This window comes from Antedon mediterranea, chromosome 2, assembly GCF_964355755.1.
Source record: "Antedon mediterranea chromosome 2, ecAntMedi1.1, whole genome shotgun sequence".
Lineage (NCBI taxonomy): Eukaryota > Metazoa > Echinodermata > Crinoidea > Comatulida > Antedonidae > Antedon > Antedon mediterranea.
Window position 1 is genome coordinate 2,845,297 of NC_092671.1, and position 21,222 is coordinate 2,866,518.

General features: G+C 32.8%; 1 protein-coding gene across 1 annotated transcript; it reads left to right on the top strand.

The window, feature by feature from the left end:
• Positions 1-219: 219 nt before the first annotated feature.
• On the top strand, positions 220-16,632 carry LOC140040057 (transmembrane protein 245-like). The gene is made up of 16 exons (XM_072085712.1): positions 220-729; positions 953-1,175; positions 1,872-2,021; positions 2,387-2,661; positions 3,014-3,124; positions 3,349-3,453; positions 3,849-3,931; positions 4,198-4,288; positions 4,655-4,753; positions 6,080-6,223; positions 6,900-7,022; positions 7,498-7,637; positions 8,251-8,351; positions 9,213-9,384; positions 10,478-10,678; positions 14,082-16,632. Exons 1-16 carry the CDS (start codon positions 220-222, stop codon positions 14,098-14,100), a joined length of 2,547 nt encoding a protein of 848 aa, XP_071941813.1. The 3' UTR covers positions 14,101-16,632.
• Positions 16,633-21,222: the final 4,590 nt, after the last annotated feature.

Below are 21,222 nucleotides of genomic sequence, written 5' to 3' on the forward strand. Positions count from 1 at the left end.
AAGGAAAAAAAAGTTGTTAATTGAATTGCAAAAGGTGGGATAAACAAAAATAAACTGATGTTTGAATTAAATAAGTTATTTTTTACCGGGCCCACCGTGCGAAAAATTAGTATGACCGGCGGCGGTCTAGTCTCTGGGAATTCCACAAACCTCGTTTTCGTCACAAAGTGACGTCATTCAATGTTTTCAAAAACAAAGTTGAAAAGGGCATTCCCAAAAATGGCGAAGTCGGCCTCGGTGGAATTCCTGCAATCTCCGTTGGGTAGTGTACTAAATATACTGCCTCATGGCCACGAAAAAGCATTAAGACATGCTTTCTACAATGCAGCTGCATTCGTGTTTATTCTTGTTTTATTTTCTGCTGGAATTGCCGTGTATTTTGTCCTAGAAGCTTTCATTCAGCCGCTGCTCTGGGCCGTCCTCTGCGGAACCGTCCTTTTCCCGTTCAAGCATGCCTTAACCAAGCTTGTTCAACAGTGGCTGACAGGCCTAACTCATTCAGGGACTCCGCTGTTTGTTGGTGCAGTTGCTTTGCCTATTCATGTGCTAGATTCTTCATCTGAAGGCCTAGCAAATATCTTTTCAAAATGGCTGAAGCCTATCATTGCACTTGCTGTAGGATTGCCGTTGTCATATTTAGCTTATTATTTTCTTGATTATGTTTGGTCTGGAATTGAGGGTGCTTTGTCTTTTGTAAATGATGTTCTTAACTGTTTTAGTGCAATTTGGGTAAGTAACACAAAGAATTTAAGTTTGTTTGCATATATTTTGTATTTATTATTTATTAATAATAATTATTATTTTACTTTTTTTTTTGTCAATTTATTAATTATTGATTAATTTTTAAATGCTTTATTTTTCTTTCCCCAGAAAGCTTTTAAAAAAAACCACCCAAAACCATACATATATAGATGCTAACAAACAATTACAAAAACTTGTTTTTTCTTCACAGGTATTGACAATATTCTTAGGGTATATTCTATTGGTGAGCTTTTGGTGGAACGAGGCATCTAGGCCAATTCTAAGTGCCTTATCTGTACCAGTATGGGGCATTTTACTCATCTTCTTCGCCACGATGGCTGGTCCATACCGGGTCACTTTATTTCTTCTCGTACTGATCGTCATTGGAATTGGCCTGAGCACTTACATGAAGGAAAAAGCAATGGCAATAAATGGTAATTTCATATTAGGTTTATAAAAATCTACCTAGTGAACAAATTATTATTTGTCCGACACATGACAAGTACAGTAAGGTAGTAGAATTGAGTTTGAATGATTGTCGCAAACACAGGCATCCGCAGATGTGTGCCAGCATTCTGACAAGATTATCATTAATTAAAAGATCTGTTTATTTTTAAAAAAATAAACAGATGTTTATTAAAGTTAAAGCTGGTATTCATTATAATTTTAGAAAATTAAATGATTAATAATTAATTTTTTTTCAAAACAGTGAATTATTCATTGATAATACATGAGACTAGTAACGTTTCTTAAGAACAGAACCTTTTCATTGCAATCATTTTTTGCCTGAAAAAAATAAAATAATTAAAAATAAAAAAATTATACAAACATAAATTGTAAACTTTAAATAAGAGTTTCATTAAAAAATTACCAAAATAAAGTTTTGGACCCAACAAAGTGTCCCTTCAAATGTGTGTCCCCTAAATAGGTGTTGGCTTTAGTATTAAAACATACGTTGTTTTTGTTTCCCTGGAAAGTGTCTCCGGAAATTGTCCCCTTAATAGGAGTGTCTCTCCCGAGTAGAGGTATCTCAAAGTAGGACTTCTAATAAATCTAAATTGATTCAATTTATACAATTTCTCAAACAAACAAAAAAAATTAAACAAAAATAATTCATTAATTTTCTTTAGAATCCAATGTAAGTTCTTGTAGCCTTGATGATAGTGCAGCAACCTCAGGAGATGTATCATCATCTGTGGAAGAGCCATCGGAAGGTGTGCAACCTACGGCCCTAGAACAAGACACTGATGTAGAGGCTACTATAGATCAGGATTCTACAGGTAATGTATTTCTTGCAGTGTAAAGATGAAACATTCTAGTGCGAGTAAAGTCTTCAATGTCTTTAATACTTCTTTTTCACTGTAAAAAAAAACTGAACTCAGATATTTCACTCATGCATCTCTTGTATTCATAGAGCTATATCAAAGCTGAATTCTTCCTGGTGAAGTTCCCTTGTCTATTTCCTTTCCAAGATGATAGTGTTAAAAAGGGTATAAACAAAGGGCCTTGATTTATGTAGTGTTGGCATTTCCTTATCATAGCTACATTATAATGCACAGTTTAGAAAAATATGTGCCAAAAAGGCTTTGAAACTGCTTAATCAATTGACATTTTGTTAACATTGAATGGAAATCTTTTTCACTAGATGGTACCCCGCGACCTTTGGGCTTGCACATTCCCAAACGCACTGTTTCTGCGCCAGAGGTCACTAACAACTATAATTCTGATGGTGCCTGTAAAACTAAGAAACATAAAAGGAACCTTAGTATGCAGTACATCATCAGTCTTGTGTGGATGTGTGTTCTTCTGGAACTCTGGATGCACATGTGGTGGCTCCAGCTCCTGCCACTCCCGGTGCTTGTCTGGTTTATAAAGAGACTGGTGACAGAAACTGGAGCCCTCGACTTCTTTAAACAAACAGTAAGTTTGATTATTTTTAGCTTAAGGCCAATTTGCACGGACAAGTGATAATGGTAATAATAATATATGATCTATTTTTTACACAAAGTGCGTAGCAGAAGGGCGGTTTCCACTGAAGATAGATACATATTCTACGTGGACAAGCTACGCGGTTTTTGTCTTACCATTATCGCTTTGTGTAAATTGACCTTTACAGAATTATGGCAAATTAATGAACTCTCTCCCAATAGGTAGAAAATAAAGATTCTGTTTTTTTTTTTTTAGGAAGACTAGATGGTAGTGTAGAATTTCTAGTAATCTAGTTTTTTGGAATATTTGATTGAGGATTTTTTTATGATTTAATTTTACATAGATTCATCAGCGTTGGAATACAATGCGTCAATGGGTACGTGATCGTGAAGACGCTCTTGTACCACACTATGTGCGAGGGTTACTCTCGCTCTTCCTGCAAGGAGACAAGAAGGTTTGCATCTATTTATTATTACAATTCTGGTTGTGGGTATTGAGTCCCACTAGAGAATTACTTGCAAATTGTTTTGCAAGTGTTCTCAATGTATTTAAAATACAAATCAGAGTAACAGCTGAAAAGTTTTCCACAATAATTAAAATACAATTATCATCAAAGAAGTACTTAATGAATTATGAGTTTTGAGTTTTAAAATGTTTTTTTTTTAACTTTGTTTTCAGATGATTTCAATTTTGTCAGGATCGTTAGATAAAATCATCAGTATCTTCATTATCTTGTCAGTGTTTGTTACCGTCATCTTGGGAGTTTTCCTGCTCTCAATCCAGGTACGAATTAACAACAGCAATAAACTATGTCATCGCATTCACAAAAAGGGAATTGAAAATATGACAAATGAAATACATAGTAGCTAGTACACTTTACTGTCATACAGAAAGATTTGAGTTCATTTCCCAATAAAAACAACTTCCAAGCTACTCTGCTGTACAAGCATATGAGTACATGGTTGAAAAAACTAGAGAGGATAAATTGGTGTGGAAAAGAACTGTCTATCATACCATATAATGCTGAGGCTTAGTACAATAAGCTCCTATTTCTCCTACAATTCAGAATGTATGGGACAAGTCATTATGTCAGGAATCAACATTCAAATATATTATCAAAATAAACAATAACAATACGGTAATTGATTTATAAAATATAATAATTGTTTTGTTTCAAGATCCAGCAGGAGAGTATGTATCTGGTCCAAGTATCCGGAAGCCTCATCAACGAAACTGTGTCGAACCATCCAGAACTGAAAACGTACGTTTTTAAATTTCAAATAAAAAGGTGCTTTGTTTTAAGAGAGCACATATCATATCATATATGATTTATTTCGACTGACAAAAATAAAAACATGAGTAAAAAAAATTTCAAACAATGTGGCAGGATTATCTAAATGTTAGAAAAAAAATAGGTGAGATGCTTTTTACATGTTTGTTAAGTCACCAATCACAATCTCAATAGTAATTTATTAATAACACACAATAAAGATAGCTTGAACTTTAATGTTGCTCATTTGCATACAGGTGGTTACCAGGTGCAGATGATATGCATTCAGCTGTAGATTCAATGGTTGACAATCTTCACCATCATGGAAGAAAATGGATATCAACTAAGGTAATTAAAACAACAGTTAGTTTCTTGTGTAGTACTATTTAGTATGTTGCAGCAATTTAAAAGCCAATTTACACAGACGAGCGGTATCGGTAAGCGGAAAACCACGGAGCTTGTCCACATAGAATCTGTATCTATCCGCAGCAGATTTCCGCTCAACTGCCCGTCCACTCCGCGCCGCTCAACTGCCTGTCCACTCCGCGCCGCTCAATTGCCCGTCCACTCCGCGTTTTGTATGATGGTCATATTAGAAATAACATAGATTATCTATACAGTAGTATATTTTCTCCTTACCATTACCGTTACTGCTCGTCTGCGTAAATTGGTCTTTTCACAAACAATACTCTAAAATTGTACTTTTTTTGTCAGATTCATAATACTTTCCAGGGGCACATAGAGGATGTGCCGTTTCTTGAGAAACAAATTTTGGAAATCTGGGATGAAATGTATGGTCAATGGGCATCGAAGGTAACTCATTTATTTTAATTTATTTGCATGATCTATTAATTCTAATAATACTTTAATCTATTAAAAGGGTTTCAAAGATAAATTTCTTAATATGTGCATAATATATTTGTTGAAATTATATATTAATTTTAATGTATGGTCAATGGGTATCAATTATAACTTTTTTTAGTTGCATGATTTATTAATAATTCTATATTAATTTTAATGTATGATCAATGGGCAGCAAAGATAAAACATTTAATTGCATGCTATATTAATACTATATTAATTTAATGTATGATCAATGGGCAGCAAAGATAAATCATTTAATTGCATGCTATATTAATACTATATTAATTTAATGTATGATCAATGGGCAGCAAAGATAAATCATTTAATTGCATGCTATATTAATACTATATTAATTTAATGTATGATCAATGGGCAGCAAAGATAAATCATTTAATTGCATGCTATATTAATACTATATTAATTTGAATGTATGATCAATGGGCAGCAAAGATAAATCATTTAATTGCATGCTATATTAATACTATATTAATTTGAATGTATGATCAATGGGCAGCAAAGATATATCATTTAATTGCATGCTATATTAATACTATATTAATTTAATGTATGGTCAGTAGGAATCAAAGATAAATCTTATATTTGCATGATATATTTAATAATTTTGTATTCTATTTTAATTTAATGCATGATCAATATTCAGAAAAGGTAAACCATTTATTTGCATGCTATATTTAATCGTTCTAGATTTAATTTATCATTTGATGTAATAAATTAAGTCAAGTCTCCCTAGAAAGACTAATACCCTTTTCACATCAGCAAAATGTCAATTGTGTGGAAAATCTGCCGGGATTTCACAGAGGTCCAACACACCAACAAGAGGCCTGTGTTTTTGTTTAGAGATGTTTCGAGTTCTTACTGCGCACACGTGTATTGCCCGGTTGACCAATCACAGTAATCAATAGCGCACAACTATTCTTTCCTCCCGAGATTTCACAAGGTTCACGTATGTGTGTGTGAAAACATGTAATAAGTCGGTTACAAGTTGCAACAATTTATGCAGATGTCAAAAGGGTATTAGAAACAAACTGACAAGTTTGTATTATATAAAATACAGTAGTATGAAAGCCCTTGTTGAGAGAGGAATCAAAGCCAAAGACACTGATTAGACAACGAGCACCGTACCACAATGCCATGATGTCCAACTCCACACTTATGTTTAGATACACTACAGTATATCTATATTTATGTGCAGTACTTTACACAGAATATAAAAAACAATTGTATCAAAAACAGTATCATCTATTTTGTTTGTAGAATGTGACTGGACCAGAGGAGTCTAGGAGGTCAGAAGTGGTGACATCATGGAATAGTGTAATGAACTCTTTCAGCAAGTTTGATAGTCTACACCTAACAGGACTGATGACGTACGTACAAGATAACATTGAAACTGTCAGATCAGTAAGTACCCGCAGTCTACATTTAATGCCCTATGGTCATCATTTTTATATATAACTAAACCTAACCCTCCAAATAATCTCTCTCTAACTATAAAGTAAAAAGAAGTTGCTCATGGGATTCGAACCCCGTACATTGACACACAGAAGGCTCGACGGAAAGAGTTTGCATTAGCGAATTGTAGTTAGGTCAATTCTTATGTCACACCTTATGGATATGATTAATGAATATTCAGATACAAGATACAAGATACAATATACAAGATAACTTTATTGTCAAAATTGTTTAACAATTTCGAGATATGTTTTGTACCTGAGTAGAATAAATAATACGATGTGATAGCTATATAAATAAATACAAATGATACAAGTGAATATCTTGAAAAGTTTTTGTTAAATAAATTGCATGCTATGTACATTGGTGAAAATCTGAAACGGTTTGTGGATACTTTTTTCATGTTTATTTTGTGACGTTTCATGAGGGGTAACTTATGTACAAAAGAAATATTGCCTCTGGTCCACCATCGGACCAATATATTTGCCGACTATTGAGTTTCTTTTAGTGTAGTGTCTATATTCAATGTCTCTCTCTTTAAAGCCTATAAGTCATTTATGTTTTAAAACCCCTTACCGTTAGATGCGAGAGTTTTTTCACTTAATTTTGTTCACGTTTTCCTTAGATTGCTGAATCGGTATGGACAGTGTTAAAAGGCAACATCAACATTGTTTTTACCATTTTAACTACAAGTATCTCGCTGGTGTTTGGAGGCGGAACTGCTCTTCTTAATTTAGTCATCTCATTTGTAAGTATTGATATTCAGTTTAAGTTTTATTAATACTAATAAAATATTAGTACAAGGAATCGCTGTAGCCAAGCGGACATATACAGAAAGATCTGGGTTTAATTTCTTATCAGAACATCTGCCAGTCCCCTCAGCTGTAAGTGAGTAACTGGTTAAAAAATACTAGGAAGGATAATGCAGTGTGGGAATGTAATGGCCACCCTATCAAATAATGATGAGGCTTAGTGCAATGAGCTTTATCTGTTCAGAATGAGTGGAGCTGTAGCTTAGTGGTTAACATGCTTGCCAAGTACATTTCTTAAACCACAAATGAGACTTATTCATAAGCATGAGATAAATTATAAGATAGTATATACATATACATCCTGCAATTGACGAGTTACTCGCTGTTGGATGCGTATGAAATAAAAAAGAAAATTTAAAAAATATGTGACTACTGTAAATAGTATAAAACGTTAATACTCTCCTATTTCAGGTTATTTTTATGACTACATTATTTTACCTACTGAGTTTTAGTGTTGATCAGTATAAACCAATGCAGTGGATTTCAGGGCTGACCCCAACAGGGCAAGATAGCAACAAGAAGTACAGTGTTGCAGTGGAGGAAGCAATAAGGTATAATAAGAGTATAATGTCAGGGGGCCTAGGTATGAAATTTGAGAAAAAGTATGCGATTTCACTTTGATTCCATCAACCAATCACCCGATTCTCTGTACTTATCTCCACATATGACATTATTTTTATATTCTCAATATTTTATTCACAATCTTAGATTAAAGGTGTACATAAGTAATTATATATTTTTTTGAATATTAAATACAAAGTACATACACAATTATTTGAAGTTGCAAATGGGGTTAAGCTGTAAGCAAAAGCTTTAGACGCAAAGCCCCTTTAAATGAATGTACTCCGTATCATAAGCACATTGTGTAATGCAGTGTAATATATGTATCACATGTGACACCAGTATCATAGGCCATAAGCTGTCTACAATATCAAACTAGTTTGACAAAAAAAATGTGATGTGACCAAATATGGTAGTGATGACATCATCGTGCATATATATGGGCACATCACATTTTGTTGTCACCTAAAGTTTGATAGTGTGGACAGAGCTTTAAGTTAACCCTAACGTGATACAGGTGCAAAATGTGTTTCATATAATGACACTGTATTACAGTATTTGTTATAGATACAGTACAGATTTATTTGTTTTGTTTTATTTTAGGAGCGTGTTTGGAGCGTCAATGAAGATGTCTGCTTTCTATGGTTTGTTTACATGGTTTACTCATACGTTACTAAACATGAGGATTGTCTACATACCGGCAGGTAAATGAAAATAAGTGTATGTCGACATATTAGTAGAGTAATTTACTGCATTCATAAATATTAATTAGTTAATCTTTCCAATTTTATTGCAAACTAACATATCAGGTACATATGTTCCTGTTTTTGTAGAGCAATAAATTAAATAAAAAGACATTAAAAAACTTACAATAAAAATTTAAATTACATTACAAAGACAGACAATATTTACAATGTTTTAAAAAGGAGTGAAAAATTAAAGGGATACATAAATGTAATTAAGAAGAAAATGTTAAATCATGACCTCCCTCTACTTATTTTGAATTTTATTACCTACATCAGAATGTTATATGGCCGATCGCATGTGTTTATTTCTTTCTATATATATATTTACTCAAAAAGTTATAGATTATTATTATTGATTATTATTATTGCCCGATTTTAAAGGATGGAACACATAAAATGTTCATATGTCTAGATGGAGGTTTGCACTCTCTGCGTGCTATTCTAGTTTACTACGATAATTCCAATGTAATTGGAAAAAAAAATAGAAGAGTGAGCCCTCTAGGGAACTGTTCATGTGATAACAAAATATAAAAATGTAAAATTGAATATTTATGTTATATTTTTATATACAGTACTGATGATATTAATATAAAAGTTGTAGCTATATAAACAAAAATTGTACAATGAGCCCTCTAGGGAACGAACAGTTTATATAATATATTTATCTTGCATAGTTGCCACAAATATACCATTTTTTTTCAATTTTTCATTTAAATTTATATATTATACCCACAATGCAAGCTATTGTTAATAATACATATTAGAAGAATTTATTATAAATTTTAGTACTTATTTTAGCTTCTAATTTTTCCTCGATAGTGTTGGGTATGTGCTTGGGTGCAGTACCGTTCCTGGGTACGTACTGGGCCGCTGTACCTGGCATGATTGAACTACTCGTTAAAGATCAGAAACTACTAGCTGTCGGTCTCCTCATCATTCACATTTTACCTTCAAGCTTTGTTGACACAATTATCTATGCTGACATCAAAGGGTACATGCATGTTTTTAAAACAATTGAGATTTACAGAATGGCTTAAACTTAAACTTTACTTTATATGCCACGGTTTGGTAGAACAGTCCTGTTTACTCTGACAGGTCTTAGCTGATTCTTGGTAATTTGTACCGTAAAATAGGCAAATTCTGTGATACAGTGTCACATATGTATCACATGTGACACACATGAAGCCTAACTTAACCCTAATAATGTTGAACATATGTATTACAAAATGTGCCTACTGTTACCTACGCTGGACATATACAGTTCAGATGATCAGGTGCAGATTTGAACCTAGGACCCTGGATTAGTAATCAGTCACTGAGCTTCAGTGCGACTATTGCCATTTTAAACCTTAACTGAACCTATGAGTATGAGATTACAGTAGTGTATCTTTGTTTTCTATTGTCCGATATCTCTAGTTATCATGTGCGTGCATTGCCATCATTTTTTGTTTCTGATATCAGTGTTGTTGCTTGTGTGTATGGGGTGTAGTGTTTAGTTTAGTAGATTATATCAAAAATATCCTGCCAGTGAACCTGAGCAGTTTACTTATGTCTTGTGATTACATTCCACTTATTGTTTGATAAAAAGAATTTATCATACTTTGTTATACATTTCACAATCTAATCAATGAATCGATCTGTCAATTAGATATCTCGTCTGGGGGGTGTGTCCCTTTTGTTAATGTACAGTGTAAAATGTTTCACAATTATAATTCCTACACAATTGTAATAGATAGGGTAGAACATCTCTCCCCATTCAAGAGACACCTTTCTGTGAAGCCAATGGGCAGCAATATGTTTTAACATAACAGCCAAAACACTTTGTTGGGTCCCAACTGTGTCCCCCTAATAGAGGTCCTACTGTATTTACTGTAGCCAGCTTTTAAACTTTAGAATAGAAAAATTGAGGATTCAAACCAAAGACCCTGTATTTATAAGCAGTCACAGTGCCATAATGCTGAATCTAGAAATGTTGTAAAATCCTATACAAAATGGCAATGATAATACTAATACAGTAATAATAATGTATTAGGTACTAAGTTTATGCTTTATTTACAATATAACTATTTTATTTGCGTCCATAGAGGAAGTCATCCTTACGTAACTGGCCTTGCGGTTGCCGGTGGTATCTATTGCTTCGGCCTTAAAGGTGCCATCATTGGTCCGATGCTTCTATGTTTTCTACTTGTCGCATTTAAAATCTACAGTTCTGTTATCAACTCGCCACCGCCCGTAACACCCGCTGTCGAACAATTAGGACGAACTTTCAGAAGGGGCATTCACAGGTAAGCATTTTCTCTACTAGATAGGTCTTTGAATTATTAGCCAGGGTACTATGGAGGCAAAGTCAAAACACCATTCCATGATTACTCCCCTGAAGTAATTAAAGCAACGCTAAAATATGTACACTAATTTAATTTCCGACAGACTATTCCATCATCCGTACCCCTCCCCTCTCATTTCCCACACCTCACAGGCCACACCACATCCCACACCTCCATCCCCTCCCCTCTCATTCCCCATACCTCACAGGCCACACCCCACACCTCCATTCTCCTCTCTTCCCATTCCCCACACCCCACATATCCATCCCCCTCTCCTCCCATTCCCCACACCCCTATTCCCGTACCCCATTCCACACACGCATATTTAACTTTCTTTGTGCTGTCTAATAAAAATTTCTTTATAATGAAATGAAAATATAGAATTTCACATTATTATTACAGTATTTCATTTCATTTTTCAATATAAAATAAATAGTCAATTGACTTAATATTATAATCCATATTTTACATAATAAATAACATAATTATACAGAAGCTTGCTAATTATGTAAATTAAATTAAACCAAATTATTCGGTAGCATTTTTTCTATCAGTATATCGATGCATAATTATTTAACCGAACGTTCTATTTCCAATTTAATTCAGTAAAAAAAAAAATCTGTTTATCATTCAATAAAAAAAACTTTAATTTATACAGTAATCAGTATTCATCATCGGGAAAAATTATGTCAAAATATCGTGTCTGATGACAATGGCGTATATTTAATTGCCTGTAGTGTATTATGGATGTTTCACTTTTTACAGTATTCATGTATGTGTATATTAATACTCTATACCTTACATCACAACCAAAATTAACCCTCGAAATGAAACAATGTTTCCCTCATTAGGGGTTCGCGATAGTGTCAAAACATATTTAGTTATTAACAATATTTTACAAAGGTGACACAATAATAGTCAAAAAGACTCCGTTGGGTCCCTGGGTATAATAGTCAAAAAGACTCCGTTGGGTCCCTGGGTATAATAGTCAAAAAGACTCCGTTGGGTCCCTGGGTATAATAGTCAAAAAGACTCCGTTGGGTCCCTGGGTATAATAGTCAAAAAGACTCCGTTGGGTCCCTGGGTATAATAGTCAAAAAGACTCCGTTGGGTCCCTGGGTATAATAGTACATTAAAAAAAATACATAAAAGTAACAATATAATAAATTCTCCTTTGTTCATTTTACAGAAAAGTGTCCCTTTAATAGCCATTCCCCCTGAATAGGCAATTCCCCTGAATCATTGTGTGCCCTGAATAGGTGTGTCCCTTTAATAGGCGTGCCCCTGAATAGGTATTCCCCCATGAATAGGCGTTCCCCCTGCCAAAGGAGGGGTTTTACTATATGTCGAAAATTAAATGAATTTACGCTATGACAAACAAATAGTTAGTAGAAATGCTAATGTTTATAAACAGTGTCCATAATCTGTAGTAAACTACTATATAGTGAGTTATTGATAATACTAACTTATATGGGTCAGTATTTTGGGTCAGTATCGGTCACACAAGATTAAGGTCAATATTCATATTTGTAATGACCGATTTCTATCGAAATTCAGTCCATCCTTTTTCACCGCTTACCATTTTGTGAGTTAAAACATTACAAATTAGAAACATCTCAAATACATAAACAAAAAAAAATCATTTTTTAATTTTAAAACAAATATCTTTATTTTTGGTTTTCCTTAGCTCTGTCTACTCTATCAAATTTTATGTGACAAAAAATGTGATGTGCCCATATATAGACATGATGATGTCTTATCACTGCCATATTTGGGTATATCACTACCACTATCATGCCCAAATTTTGGGAACATGACACTTTTTTTGTCAAACAAGTTTGATAGTGTAGACAGAGCTTTACAGTTCATAGAACATTTTCAGTGGTGTTCACAAAAATTGAGTCTATTTAAAAAAACTCAACTTTCTTTAATTTACAATCTTTCAACAACCTTTTCTTGAACTTTTTTTGTGTAAAATTCATTTAAAATTGTCATTGTTTTTTTTTTTTTTAAACAGGAAATCTTTAAACCACTTTCACTTATTGTTTGCGGTCTTTCAAAGAAATTTTCAAATAACCGAGTTCGTTTCATGCATTTACTTTACATATATTACAATTTCTGATGGTTTATTCATTTTTGTTAAAGACATAACAAGATTATAATATTATTATTGTTATTGTAACTACCGTAATTATTTGAATAAATGATTTTTGAGGTTTTTATTGAGCATATAAATATTACAATAACAAATAATTAATATGCTAAACAATAGTTCTTAGAGCCAAAGCTAGATACAGATTGATATTGTTGTACCTTTTTATTTGTTTTTATTGCATTTAAAAAAATGTTATTTCAATTGAATTGTACAATACTTTTGTAAATACAACGTTTTCAGTCATGCGGCTACTTGTAAGTTTTTATACCTGAACTAATAAATAAATTAAAAAAATGGGTCGGCTAATTTAAAAAATTTAAAATGGTAGCATAATTATATATATATATGTCCCACCTTGAGGTGTCAATATCCAAATGATTTTGAACCATACTCTGAAAGTGGTCTAATAGTAGTATGTTAGCATATCAAGCAGAAAATTCCAGGTTCGAATCTAGGTTGGAGCGGCTTTTTCTCATTCTCACAGAATTAATAAATTTTCATTATATTACTGGGAGACTTAAGGTTTCATTATATAGTCATATCTTGTATGTGATGTATATATATCTATTACATAGTACACAGAGTAGTTACATGAAATGAGTTTGAAATTGAAAATATCACCTAAATTAAATCAATCACAGCCTACAGTTTATCATTATATATATTATTTTAGCCATTTGCTGCTTAACAGATTATAAATTTGTATGACAGATAAAATCAACTTGTCTATAAAATTCCGGGTTGGGGGCGACTGTGAATCATCATACGATACAAAGAACGTCATTAAGTGTTTATTTGGGCTTTAAATGTCGTAAACATGACCATATTTGTATCGTCACTAACAGTTCAAATTTGTTTTAGATATTGTGTAAATATCTCAAACCCAATTGTTACGTGCAGTATGTAGCATGTCTACTTTACCAGATGTGATAAAAAATCTATCTCTCGTTCATTATAAAATAATATTTGCAGGTCAAAGGTTATTTGTACACTAATCAAAAGGTTAACTCTGGTTTGTGAGATTACCAAAGTATTATAAGATTGGCTAATCTGAAAACTCTTTGGAAATTACATAACACTCGATATTCTATTGTAAAATGTTGATAATATTTCTATACAACTGTCAGTGGTTGATATTGATGAGTTTGTTTGTGATTCAATTCTGGGTCAATTCTAAAGTTTAATATGCTTTTTTTCTCTGGACCATAGGTCAGATACGATTACGTGAGAGGTATGGGATTACCATGACTACCAATACCAAATGATAGTGAATCTGATCATTAGAAGATAAAAAGATGGGAAAAGTATCAGTCAGGACTTTTTCTGCTAAAAATAACTGACAACAGATGATTAAATATTAAACTATATTAATAAACAGTAATTAAAGTTTTTGCTGTGAAATATATTATTTATATTTATATTTTATATTAATGGATAATTTTGATATAAATATATATTATAGTACTTTAATTTAAGAAGAATTTAAACAATTTGATTTTTAATATAATATTTCTTTTTAGCTTAGTAGTATTATTGCTTACTCTCTTACTCAGGATTTTGTTTGACTAAAAAATGTATCATTTAAACAAATTAAAAGATTTTTTTAATAGAAATACCGCACGAGATTAGTTTTATATCCTAAATTTATTTTCGTTTTGAAACCCCTTTTTTAACATTTTCTATTCATTTGAAAGGTTATATTTATCTGGTATTAAAGATATAATATCTTTTCTCATTGCCAATCATAATTTGCATCATTTTTTTCAGTGTATTTTAATGAAAATAAAGTTATGGGCGTGTCGGACTTTTTAAGTTTGTAATTAATAAAATTAATCAATTTAATTACAAAATACATATTCATTTCAATTTATTTCTTTTCAAACTCAAATAACGACGTCATCATTACGCCTAGGGCGTCATCCGCGTAAAGGTACGCTTTCTATTATTTATCATTGCGTTTAATAGTCTTAATGATTTACCTTAAACCATTCGTATGATCAACGCCGTTACTACAGGCTACCATTAAATCTAAATTAAATATGATATTTTCAACGTATAAGTTAAATTTAATATAATTGAGGTATTTGATCCAGTTATATTGTAAAGGTTAATATCGAGCGCAGCTAGACGATTGCATTGGTTAAATTTAATCTTTCTGTAATTTCGGAAGACTGTAACGCAAGGACGTAAACGCAACGCAAGCGTTTTAACCAATGACAAGCGAAGTTATAGACAGTTAGCAATCACAAGCGAATAAGCCATCGCTTGTGATTGGTCAATTCACTTGTGTTGCGTTACGTCCTTGTGTTGCGTCGCTAGTGGGAATCACGCTTAAGGAGAACACGTGTACATTCTCGGAACCAATCTTCCCAGATATAATCTCGGACTTAACGTTAAAATCGAAATGAAAAGACGATGTGGCATTAACCGCGAACGAAGAAAGCGAGTGAAATGGAGGAGGAATGTTAGTGGGTTAAAGAGAATCGCACGTGCGCAGTGAATATAGTAATTGTAATCGAATTTAGAAAAGCAAATAATTTTGAGTAGCACATCAAAGTAGGGCTTACATTAAAGCTTGGTTCTCACTAGTGACGCAACGCAAGGACGTACGCGCAACGCAAGGAGTTGACCAATGACAAAATGTTCGAATAATCCATCGCTTGTGATTGGTCAACTCACTTACGTTGCGTTACGTCCTTGCGTCGCTAGTGCGAACCAAGCTTAACGTATTGTTAACAGATACGGTATACAAAGGTTAGTCTGTGCTAGGGGTTGTTTTAGGCCTATTGTTGTATTGTTCGGAAACATTGTACAATAACAGACAAAGTTCAATCGTAGGACTAAAGGATAATATAATTATGCTTTATGAACTTATACTGACCTTATGATAATTATTAGTCTAAATGTAAAGATTTGATGTACTTGATGGGAATATCAAGTACCTCTTACGCGTCATTATAACTTTTATAACAAGTAAATACGTTATTTGTTTCGTGCTTCATCTGAAACAATTCCAAAGACAATTTTGAAAGGACAATTGAATCGTATATGTTTACCATTTCTTTTGATTGCATTGAAGAATTAAAGAGAAAAATGAAAGGTTCAAAATTTACATGCTACATGGATTTTTTCTTTAGAAAAATTTTCAAATATGTATTGATGTAACATGCGCAGACTACTGTATGCCAATTTTTGTAAAAAAAATGAAAGGGTCGAAAATTTGCAATTTTGCAATATTTCTTTTTTTTCGCAAAATATGTCCAAATATTGTTTAAAATACATATTGAGGTAATAATGCTCAAACCACATTATGTGATTATGCACATGCTAATTTGTAAAAAATACAGGGGTTTCTCAAAATGTAAATAATATCGACTTTTAAAATGCAATTATTATGCAATAATATTGCCATAAATGCGCATATATTGCGTTATCATCTTATAGAGTCATAGTAACCAGTTTTGTCAAAAAATAAAAGGGTCGAAATGTGGTCATTTAAAAAAAATTTCCCTGTACTATACTGCCCTGTCATGAAAGAACGACTCAACTGACACATTTTTCAAAAATCACTTTTTTAGCTTTCAAAATTTTAAGTGTGTGTACTATTGTCACCAAAGACTAACTCAACTACAAATGCCCTGAAAGACTCACTCAAATGACATATTAACACCTATTATCATAGGAAACCCATTCAAGTGCACAACAATGGTGTTAATTGCGCAGCAAGCTGCGTAATGTTGTTGTTTTAAACATAAAATAATTTGGTACTGTCCTTTTGTAATTGTAAATAATTATTTTATTCAATACTCACTTAAACTTGTTTAGTTATTATTAGAATATTAATTTTATTTCTGGAATATTTAGAATTAAATACCCCGGAGAGAGACTATGTGAACACCGTAATGATATTATTGAATATTCTCCCTTTAAATTAAATTAATACAAGAAACATGAAAAAAAATTTAGAAAATTTCCCTGATTTTCAAAAAATGGCAATGTTTCGACCTGCGCATGTTTATTATGCTATAGTAACCATTTATGTCAAAACTGGTTACTATAGCACAATTGACATGCGCAGAACCCATTATTCGTTCTGGGCATGTTTATTATGCAATAGTAACCATTTATGTCAAAAAATAAAAGGTTCGAAAATCGGCAATTTTTCGAAAATTTCCCTGTATTGCAGTACAGGGATTTTTAAAAAAATGGCAAATTTTCGACCTTTTTATTTTTCAATAAAACTGGTTACTATAGCACAATTGACATGCGCAGAACCCATTATTCGGCTCTGCGCATGTTTATTATGCTATAGTAACCATTTATGTCAAAACTATGCTATAGTAACCATTTATGTCAAAAGTAACCACTTTTGACATAAATGGTTACTATAGCTAGTAACCATTTATGTCAAAAGTGGTTACTTTTGACATAAATGGTTACTATAGTATAATAAACATGCGCAGAGTCGAATAGTATACAAATAATGAATGTTTATGAGTGCAATGGTACAAATAATGGCACGAGGTGAATGATGAAAGGTTATATCAACGAGGCAAAGCCGAGTTGATATAACCTTTCATCATTCACCAAGTGCCATTATTTGTACCATTACACGAATACAAAACATTCATTATTTGTTTTATATAACATCTAAATAACAAACAAAAATGTTTCAAAAAGTACTATTTAACGATCGTTGAATAGTGCGTACTATTGCACGCCATGTGACCCACATTCGTCCAATCAAATGACAGGAATTTATATAGGTGTTATATAAAACCCATTAGTCGACTCTGTGCCTGTTTATTATGCTATAGTAACCATTTATGTCACACTTTTGACATAAATGGTTACTATAGCATAATAAACATGCGCAGAGTCGAATAATGGGTTCTGCACATGTCAAATGTGCTATAGTAACCATTTATGTCAAATATGGTTATGATAGCACAATTGACATGCGCAGAAGCCATTATTCGACTCTGCGCATGTTTATTATGCAATAGTAACCATTTACGTCAAAAAATAAAAGGGTCGAAAATCGGCTATTTTTCGAAAATTTCCTAATAGTACCAATTTTCGACCTTGTTATTTTTCGATAAAACTGGTTACTATAGCACAATTAACATGAGCAGAACCCATTAGTCGCCTCTGCGCATGTTTATTATGCTATACCTGTAGTAACCATTTATGTCAAAACTGGTTACTATAGCACAATTGACATGCGCAGAACCCATTATTCGTCTCTGCGTATGTTTATTATGCAATAGTAACCATTTATGTAAAAAAATAAAAGGGTAGAAAATCGGCAATTTTTCGAAAGTTTCCCTGTACTATAGTACAGAGATTTTTAAATAAAAATGGCAAATTTTCGACCTATTTATTTTTCGATAAAACTGGTTACTATAGCACAATTAACATGCGCAGAACCCATTAGTCGACTCTGCGCATGTTTATTTTGCTATAGTAACCATTTATGTCAAAACTGGTTACTATAGCACATTTGACATGCGCAGAACCCATTATTCGTCTCTGCGCATGTTTATTATGCAATAGTAACCATTTATGTCAAAAAATAAAAGGGTCGAAAATCGGCAATTTTTCGAAAATTTTCCTGTACTATAAAACTGGTTACTATAGCACAATTAACATGCGCAGAACCCATTAGTCAACTCTGCGCATGTTTATTTTGCTATAGTAACCATTTATGTCAAAACTGGTTACTATAGCACATTTGACATGCGCAGAACCCATTATTCGTCTCTGCGCATGTTTATTATGCAATAGTAACGATTTATGTCAAAAAATAAAAGGGTCGAAAATCGGCAATTTTTCGAAAATTTCCCTGTACTATAAAACTGGTTACTATAGCACAATTGACATGCGCAGAACCTATTATTCGCCTCTGCGCATGTTTATTATGCTATAGTAACCATTTATGTCAAAACTGGTTACTATAGCACAATTGACATGCGCAGAACCCATTATTCGTCTCTGCGCATGTTTATTATGCAATAGTAACCATTTATGTCAAAACTGGTTACTATAGCACAATTAGCATGGGCAGAACCCATTAGTCGACTCTGCGCATGTTTATTAATATGCTATAGTAACAATTTATATCAAAAAATAAAAGGGTCGAAAATCGGCAATTTTTCGAAAATTTCCCTGTACTATAAAACTGGTTACTATAGCACAATTAACATGCGCAGAACCCATTAGTCAACTCTGCGCATGTTTATTTTGCTATAGTAACCATTTATGTCAAAACTGGTTACTATAGCACATTTGACATGCGCAGAACCCATTATTCGTCTCTGCGCATGTTTATTATGCAATAGTAACCATTTATGTCAAAAAATAAAAGGGTCGAAAATCGGCAATTTTTCGAAAATTTCCCTGTACTATAAAACTGGTTACTATAGCACAATTGACATGCGCAGAACCTATTATTCGCCTCTGCGCATGTTTATTATGCTATAGTAACCATTTATGTCAAAACTGGTTACTATAGCACAATTGACATGCGCAGAACCCATTATTCGTCTCTGCGCATGTTTATTATGCAATAGTAACCATTTATGTCAAAACTGGTTACTATAGCACAATTAGCATGGGCAGAACCCATTAGTCGACTCTGCGCATGTTTATTAATATGCTATAGTAACAATTTATATCAAAAAATAAAAGGGTCGAAAATCGGCAATTTTTCGAAAATTTCCCTGTACTATACAGGGATTTTTTTTTTACTGTACAGGGATTTTTCAAAAGATAGCAAATTTTCAACCTTTTTATTTTTCGATAAAACTGGTAAATATAGCACAATTAACATGCGCAGAACCCATTAGTCGACTCTGCGCCTGTTTATTATGCTATAGTAACCATTTATGTCAAAAGTAACCACTTTTGACATAAATGGTTACTATAGCTAGTAACCATTTATGTCAAAAGTGGTTACTTTTGACATAAATGGTTACTATAGCATAATAAACATTCGCAGAGTCGAATAGAACCCATTAGTCGACTCTGCGAATGTTTATTATGCAATAGTAACCATTTACGTCAAAAAAAGAAAGGGTGGAAAATCGGCCATTTTTCGAAAAAAGGGATTTTTTCCAAAAAATGGCCAATTTTCGACCTTTTTATTTTTTGATAAAAGTGGTTAATATAGCACAATTAACATGCGCAGAACCTATTATTCGACTCTGCACATGTTTATTATGCTATAGTAACCATTTATGTCAAAAGTAATCTGCGCATGTTTATTATGCTATAGTAACCATTTATGTCAAAACTGGTTACTATAGCACAATTGACATGCGCAGAACCCATTATTCGTCTCTGCGCATGTTTATTATGCAATAGTAACCATTTATGTCAAAAAATAAATGGGTCGAAAATCGCCCATTTTTCCAAAATTTTTCTGTACTATAGTACAGGGATTTTTTTTTTAAAATGGGAAATTATCGACCTTTTTATTTTTCGATAAAACTGGTTACTATAGCACAATCAACACGCGCAGAGTCGAATAATGGGTTCTGCGCATTTCAATTGTGCTATAGTAACCATTTATGTCAAATATGGTTATGATAGCACAATTGACATTCGCAGAACCCATTATTCGACTCTGCGCATGTTTATTATGCAATCGAAAATCGTCCATTTTTCGAAAATTTCCCTGTACAGGGATTTTTTAAAAAATGGCAAATTTTCGACCTTTTTATTTTTCGGTAAAACTGGTTACTATAGCACAATTAGCATGCGCAGAACCCAGTAGTCGACTCTGCGCATGTTGATTAATATGCTATAGTAACCATTTATGTCAAAAGTAACCACTTTTGACATAAATGGTTACTATAGCATAATACACATGCGCAGAGTCGAATAATGGGTTCTGCGCATTTCAATTGTGCTATAGTAGCCATTTATGTTAAATATGGTTATGATAGCACAATTGACATGCGCAGAACCCATTATTCGCCTCTGCGCATGTTTATTATGCTAATCAAAATAATATTATTATCTACACACGTGAAGAGCTAAAACAAGAACACGTTTTGTTGATTATCTCAAAACTTTGCTTTATGCAGTTGAGTCGTTCTTTCATGACGGGGCAGTATAGGCCTAGTACAGGAAAATTTAAAAAAAATGACAAAATTTCGACTTTTTAAAATTCAATTATTATGCAATAATATTGGCATAAATGCGCATATATGGCGTTATAATCATCTTATAGAGTCATAGTAAGCAGTTTTGTCAAAAAATAAAACGGTCGAAATTTGGACATTTTTCGAAAATTTTCCTGTACTAATAGCACAGGGATTTTTTTCAAAAATGGCCAAACTATCGA

Bases quoted from the DNA above. Each gene is read 5' to 3' on its own strand.
- LOC140040057 (XM_072085712.1), top strand. From the start codon at position 220: ATGGCGAAGTCGGCCTCGGTGGAATTCCTGCAATCTCCGTTGGGTAGT. The intron at 3,454-3,848 runs GTACGAATTAAC...TTTTGTTTCAAG, and splicing joins TTTTCCTGCTCTCAATCCAG to ATCCAGCAGGAGAGTATGTA. The intron at 4,289-4,654 runs GTAATTAAAACA...TTTTTTTGTCAG, and splicing joins GAAAATGGATATCAACTAAG to ATTCATAATACTTTCCAGGG.